This window comes from Sinohyriopsis cumingii, chromosome 9 (genome assembly GCF_028554795.1).
Source record: "Sinohyriopsis cumingii isolate HCF-2022 chromosome 9, ASM2855479v2, whole genome shotgun sequence".
Lineage (NCBI taxonomy): Eukaryota > Metazoa > Mollusca > Bivalvia > Unionida > Unionidae > Sinohyriopsis > Sinohyriopsis cumingii.
Window position 1 is genome coordinate 67,026,140 of NC_142969.1, and position 7,760 is coordinate 67,033,899.

General features: G+C 38.1%; 1 protein-coding gene across 1 annotated transcript; it reads left to right on the plus strand.

The window, feature by feature from the left end:
- The first annotated feature begins 1,432 nt into the window (after positions 1 to 1,432).
- LOC149791949 (sex peptide receptor-related protein 2-like) lies at positions 1,433 to 2,727 on the plus strand. The gene has a single exon (XM_089971308.1). It carries the CDS (start codon positions 1,433 to 1,435, stop codon positions 2,420 to 2,422), a length of 990 nt encoding a protein of 329 aa, XP_089827434.1. The 3' UTR covers positions 2,423 to 2,727.
- The last annotated feature ends 5,033 nt before the right edge of the window (positions 2,728 to 7,760 follow it).

The following is a 7,760-nucleotide window of genomic DNA, read 5'->3' on the forward strand; positions in this document are numbered from 1 at the left end:
AGCACAATTCCCCGGGTGCTTGCCGTCGTAGCGCGTCGGCGGCCCTCGCCGTCCTGAAAGGTCCGTTTTCGTGGATGAGGACTGTCCTGGTTAATGGGTGGCATCTGTACCTGTAGATCCCCCTCCGACCTTCCCGTCGCCCACTCGGTTACGGACAGCCAGCATTTCCTCAACCACACGGTGCGACTCAGTGGCTCAGGGTCGGACCGTACCCCCGGAACCTCCACCCTTTGAGTCTGCTTGCTCGGATCTCTCTGCCATGCTGGCGATCTTTTCGACAGTCCGGTGCTCTCTCTCCGCTCGGGATACTGTCAACTCGCGACGGTAAGTACTAAGGACATGCTCCTTGAGTATAACCTCGCGTAGCCCGTCCTACGATCGTTCGACTTCTGCCATCTTTATCCACTTCTCAAATAACCCTCGAACACGGGTGTGGAACTGAGAGGTGGTCTCCGTTGCCTTTTTCATTGAGTCCCGAAATATTTACGGTACGTTTCGGCGGTCAGCCGATAATGGCAAAGAAGGGCCTTTTTAAGCGCCTTGTAATCCTCAGCTCCTTCTGCGGATATGTTATGGTAAACTTCGGGAGCTGCACCTTGCAAAAAGGCAGAGACATTAATCGCCCATTGTTGCTCGGGAATTTTATGAACGCACGCGAGCTTCTCAAATTGCACAAAGAAATCAGTCAGGGCCCCATTTGCTATGTTAATACGGGTTTAAGAAACCATCAACTGACAATAACTTGTCACGAGGTCCTTGAAAACGGGGACAAAACGAACTCACTTCATCATCACACATTGTTTAATCATTCGATCTGAAGGTGAACTAGTCCTATCTGCGTTTAGACCACATGAGTTTTACAATATGTACTGGAGAAAGTCGGGAGAAAGAAGAGAAGAAATAAGAGGAATAGGAGAGAAGAATACACACACACACACACACGCACACACACACACACACACACACACACACACACACATATATATATATATATATATATATATATATATATATATATATATATATATATATATATATATATATAATGTATGTGTATGTGTGTGTATATATATATATATATATATATATATATATATATATATATATATATATATATATATATATAATTTTCTAGTTTTCACCTTTTGCTTCATTTTAGGATATCTGCAAAGTTTATCACCACAGAATGGAAAATATGGAATTTTCTCATGCTTCCGCCACCAGTGAGGCTTTCCTTACCGAAACTTCGTTTCCGATGTCCACCAGCGTATGGAACTACATTAATGCCACAACAATCTCAACAGGGGTAGAAAATTCTGTTGAACAGTATTTAGAATTTAAAGTGGCAGTTTTAATTAATAGATACTATTTATACATTCTTCTTATTCTTGGTTTATTTGGTAGCATAGCAACACTAGTGACCTTGACAACGATGCGTCCTTTTTTGTCGTCTGCGATATTTATGTGTGTGCTAGCAGTCGTGGATGGAACAGCCCTCGTTTGGAAACTGTTGTATTTGCAAATAACATTGTCTGGCATTCAAATTGGGGACTTCTTGTGCGGATTTTTCTACACATTTGGATCATGGACACAGCAATATTCCAACTGGATACTTGTTGCAATGACAACGGAACGCTGCATTGCCATATGGTTCCCTTTAAAAGTTAGTAAACTTTGCTCTAAAACCACGACAATAATAGAAATTATAGTCATCGCCATTCTCATATTTGGTTTAAATTTGCATTTCGTCTGGACTTTCCAAGAAGTTTCAGACCCTGTCCTCAAACATTCTTGTGCCGCTAGACGCGAATACACCACATTCATAGACCGAATATGGTATTGGATCGATGGAACTTCATATTCTATTTCCCCAATCGTGATCATTGCATTTTTGAATGGAATGATAATTCACGGACTACGTAAGGCACGTCAAAAGCACCGTGATTTGACTAATATTCGGATTGGTGGGATGAAGGAGAGAACTCGACAGGAGAGGCAAATTACAATCATGTTAATTACTCTTTGTGTAGTTTTTTTCATCTTAACCCTACCAAACTGCATCTTCTTTCTCCTGAAGGACACGTGGAACTGGAAACAATCAAATTACCAAATAGCGTTGTATTCTCTCCTCTACCAAATCGTTTTCGTTCTCTCTGATTTTCATCAGTCTGTAAACTTTTATCTATATTGTCTAACTGGGAAAAAATTCCGGAATCAGTTCAAGGCCGTGGTTATGTGTAGGAGGGGTCAACCAAATCGGAAGTGGCAATCGAAATACGGAGACCATACGATCTCCACCATACGGGACAGAAGTTTATCTGCATGGAATGGGAAAGAGTCTGTGTGCAGCGTTATTTACGATATGAAAAGCACAGGGAATAATACAGACACAACCAGTTTTACTATCAGTTCTTGTCTGTAGGTCTTCATTCCTTTCTTGCAAAGAGGAAGCCCAGTCTGTTTGTGTTCTATATGCGTGAACAGATATCATGTAATGAAGTCGAAATACATTTAAAGTGCTTCAACTGATGGATTGCTGACTCTTTCCAGCTAAACGTCGAACATTATTACATGCAACCAGTACTAGCCAACTGCTCATTGTTATAGCCGGTTACATGCAAATGATTACGTAAATAAGCTCATGCTGAAAAGCATGTCTGAGCGGTTCAGACGCTTCATTAATTGATACGTTACAACTTACATCATTACAAATATTTATGAGTTCAACAGTTTTTGTCACGTTTATTTAACATTTTCAGGCTGATTTACGTTACTTTCAAAGACGTTATAGTTCAGTGGAAAAGTCTTGCTTTTTAATATGTCAGTTCATGCTATTTAAAAGTCGAATCTAAATCTACTCTGGCGATCCATTAGTTACTTTTTTTTTTAAAGACCCGTGTTCAAATAAATATCTCGGTTGAAGAATCATCAAGCTCCAACAATATACCATCTGATATTAGTCAGTAGCTGTCCATTAAAAATTGCGAAGGACAGCTTTGCGAACTAAATTCTCCCCGAGTTCACTGTACTCATCACCCCTGTTGTGGTAATATACGGTATTAACATTATGTTGCTACAAATAGTCAGCTCCAGGCTCTCACTTAGTTGTAGCGATATAAGTCTTCTGGTAACATTAGCGTGAAAAACTAGTGTGCGTGTGTTTTCACTGTTGTGGTCAGTTGTTATCTAACCATTAAAGTAGCTGTACCAAACCATGTCTTTCTGTTATTTAACAAAACATAACATGGTGTCAGAAGTGAACATTTTGGAATAAGTTGGATTTGTACCATTAAGAAGTATATCTCCATACGAATACTGTAATTTGGATACACAAGTTTATGTGTTAATTGTGACATCATGGAAAAACGCAATCAGCCACCAGAAATGGACTTTAATTACCACCAATTAGCAGAAGGTTGGAATAGGTGGAAGCAGACGATGCTGTTTTACTTAGATGTTGCGCTTGCAGATAAATAAGACAAAGAAAACTTCAGTGCTTTCCTATATGTTATTGGTCAGGATGGTAGATGCATTTACAACACATTTACATTTGAGGCCAATGGAGGTGAAAAAATTGATCCATTGATCAAAAAGTCCGAGGATTATTGCATTCCGAAGCAGAATATTACAGTAGAGAGGCACACATTTAATACAAGAATCCAAAAAAAGAAAGAAACCATTGACCAATATGTAACTGAACTTAAACTGATTGCACATTTTAAAACCTACAGAATGAAATGATTAGAGATAGAATTGTCTGTGGGACTAATTCTGAAAAAGAAAGAGAAAGACTTTCATGAGAAGATCAGCTGACATTACAAAAAGCACTGGCTATCTGCAGAGCAGACGAAGAATCCAAAAAGCAGATTCAAAGTATGCAAAATGAAGCAGCTGCATCAGAAGTTCATGGTGTGAAAATGAAGAAAAAAGAATAGAAAATGGCACAACCAAAGAAAGCGGAAATGTTATACATTAAATCAGACTCCAGATTATTCAACTGTGGTAAATGTGGCAAATTACATGCAAAAGGTAGGTGTCCAGCCTATGGAAACACTTGCTACAGGTGTCGAAATCAGCATCATTTGAAATGATGCAAGAAAAAAGGGTGCATGGTATGCAGGACTACTCAGTTGAAGAGGAAGAAACATCTTTTGTGGGAACTGTGACAAAGGCAAACACTGAAATCAGTGGCAAAGAATGCTACGTCACTCTGACTCTTCATGGTACTGATGTCAAATTAAAAATTGATACTGACTCGCAAGTAAACATCATTCCAAATCACATTTATGAAACAATGAACATTGACAACGTTAAAGTAAAACCAACCAAGACCTGTCTCAGAAGATACTCTGGTGACAAACTAATTGTCACAGACAAAGGAAAATTAAACTGCATGAATCAAGAACTTGATTTTTAAATCACGAAAACAAACCAACCACTTATTCTTGGGTTCAAAGCATCTCAAGATTTGCACTTAATACAAGTAGTTTGCAATGTTCACTGGAATAAGGACAATCATATCGTGAAATAATTTCCCAGTGTGTTCAAAGGTCTATGGTGCATAAACAAAAATATAATATTACAACTGACAAAAATGTGAAACCCGTCATTAATCCACCAAGGATGGTTCCTACAGCTTTACGAGAACTACTTAAATCAATTTTGGAAGAGATGAAACGGGAAAATGTAATATGGAAAGTAGATGAACCAACATAATGGGTCAGTTCATTACTAGTTGTTGAAAAACCCAAGTCGGGAAAACTACGAATTTATCTAGATCAGAGAAATTTGAATAAAGCTATCAAGCGAGAGTATTATCAACTTCCTACAATTGAAGATATAACCACAAGGATGGCTGGAGCTAAGGTTTTCTCCAAACTAGATGCTAGTCATGGTTACTGGCAAATACCCCTAGATGAGGAAAACCAGTTATTGACAACATGTAACACCCCGTTTGGTATATATTGCTACCTGAGAATGCCTTTTGGTATTAAATCTGCTCAAGAAGTGTTCCAGAAACGCATGGCACGGTGTTTTGAGGACCTACCTGTGGTGGAGACTGATATAGATGAAATAATTGTTTGGGGAATTTCAAAGGAAGATCATGATGGAAAACTGAAAAATGTTTTAAAGAGATGCCAGGAAATAAATCTGATACTGAATTTGGAAAAATGACAATTTGAACTTAAAGAAGTGTTCTACGTGGGACACATGTTGTCATCATCAGGTATTAAATCTGACCAAAATAAAGTTATGGCAATCACAGATATGCCCGCTCAGACGGATACGAAAGAAATTAAAAGATTACTGGGTACAGTCAACTACCTAATGAAATTTATCCCAAATATGTCTACAGTGACAGAGCCAATCAGAGCACTTTTGAAAAGTGACACTGAATTTGTTTGGGAAACTGCACAGAAACATGCATTTGTAGAGATCAAACAGATTCTAAGCAAAGAACCTGCGTTAAAATACTTCGATGTTAAGAAGCCTGTCGGTGTTAGCTTTGATGCCTCAAAATCAGGACTTGGAGTAGTGTTAATGCAGTCAGGCAAACCCATAGAATTTGCATCAAGGTCTTTGACAGGTGTAGAAACAAGGTATGCACAGATCGAAAAAGAACTGCCTGCTGTGTTATTTGGTCTTAAAAGATTTAATCAATATACTTATGGTCGTTAAGTACAAGTTGAATTGGATCATAAATATCTAGAATCAATCCTCAAGAAACCTCTTTCTGCCTCACCGCCTAGAAATGCTTTTAAGACTGCAGAAGTAGTTTTACTTAACGTATTGTCCAGGAAAAGAGTTCACTGTAGCAGATACATTGTCGAGAGTATACAGACAGACGAACGCATCTGAGATGAACATGGATAGTGAAACTGAGTGATATGTCAACATGATCATGTCAATTATACAGATTGCAGATACACAGTTAGAAGCAATAAAGAATTGAACTAAACGTGATAATTAAATAACCAAATAACGAGAAATGATTCAAAAGGGAAGGCCAAATGATAAACATCTCGTACCTTTTGAAATCAGAAATTTCTGGAAGTGCAGAGATTGTTGTTGTTGGTGTTGAAGGTTTAACGCCATTTTTCAGCACAAGATAGGCTATACATGGTGGCTAGTATTATTGGTGGAGGAAGAACCCGGGAAAACCCCCAGAAAGAACCACCGAACCACGAGACGCTACTGGCAAGCTTTCTCACATACTCACATTAGCCGAATCTGAGACTCGAACCCACGCAGACAGAGGTGAGATGGCAGTGATCCATAACGGATAGCACTTTAGACTACTCGGCCACTCGGGGCCCTGGAACTGCAGAGATGAACTTTCAGAAATGGACAGATTAGTTCTAAAAGGAGAGAATATTTTTATACCAGATACTCTTCAGAAAGAAATGCTAAAAGAGTTAAACAAAAGTCATATGGGCATTGGGAAAACAAAGCAAAGATCAAAATGCATTGTGTATTGGCCTGGCATGAATACGCAGAGTACAGACACAGTATCGAATTGATCTACTTGCCAGGAATACAGAAATATTGTTATCTACACAACTACTGCACCATGAGGAAATGGTTGGAATAGATTTAGTTATGTGGAATAATTACAACTATGTCTTGATAGTAGACTATTGTTCCAGATATTTTTAAGTTGCCAAGTTAGAAAATATACGACCACGCCCAGTAATCACCCACACAAAGTCAGTTTTTGAAAGACATGGAATACCACTTGAAGTAAGGAGTGATAATGGACCACAGTTCTCCTCAAAAGAATATTGTCAGTTTGCAAAAATCTGAGAATTCAAACACACTACGTCAAATCCCAAGTATCCACAGATTAATGGTTTAGCATAAAGAACCATTCAAATTGTCAAAGGAATTCTCAATAAGGCAAAGAGAGATGGAAAAAATCCATATTTATCGATACTGGAGTATTGAAATACACCAAATGATGATATAGGATCTCCAGCACAAATGCTGATGAATAGAATACTTCGATCGACTTTACCTACTACCAACATACAGCTACATCCGCAAGTTATAAAAGAAAGAAACTTAAAGTGGAAACTGCGTGGAAAGAAAAATCAGCAAAAGAAACAGTATGACAGAACAGCTAAAGAGCTTCCAAATCTGACTTCTGGAGACAAAGTTAGAATCAGAAGACAAGATCTTTGGGAACCAGCTGTAGTCGTTAGAAAATGTAACACTCAACGGTCGTATGATGTGAAAACCCAGGGTGGTGCTATATACAGGAGAAACCGAAGACATCTGTTACAAACAAAAGATACATTACCAGAGATATATGATACATACGAAGATACTAACGAGGAGGTCACTGAACTGAATGACATGACGCCATTAGTCATCAAGGAGCCAAACCAAACAGGAGTGATTTGAACAATGAGTGGTGGAAGCCTAATTAATAAAGCCTTCAAGATAAAGATATTTTGTTATGTGAACTCGATAATTTTTCTCAATTACAAAAATTGTGTCTTGTGAATATTAGAAGCTGGGCATAATAACACATCTGTTTTATCACATCAGTTTATATGCAGTGATAATTGGATTCAAGAACAAAATATTAGGACTATAGATTTAAGCGGCAATACTATATATCACCATGTATTTGTTTTCATGAGTGTAACAATGATTGCGAATGTCATAGGGATAGAACTTAATTGTAACTACAATTAGTATAACTTTTACAACTAGCCAGAAACTATTCGAAATATATATTCATGTGCATAATAGAA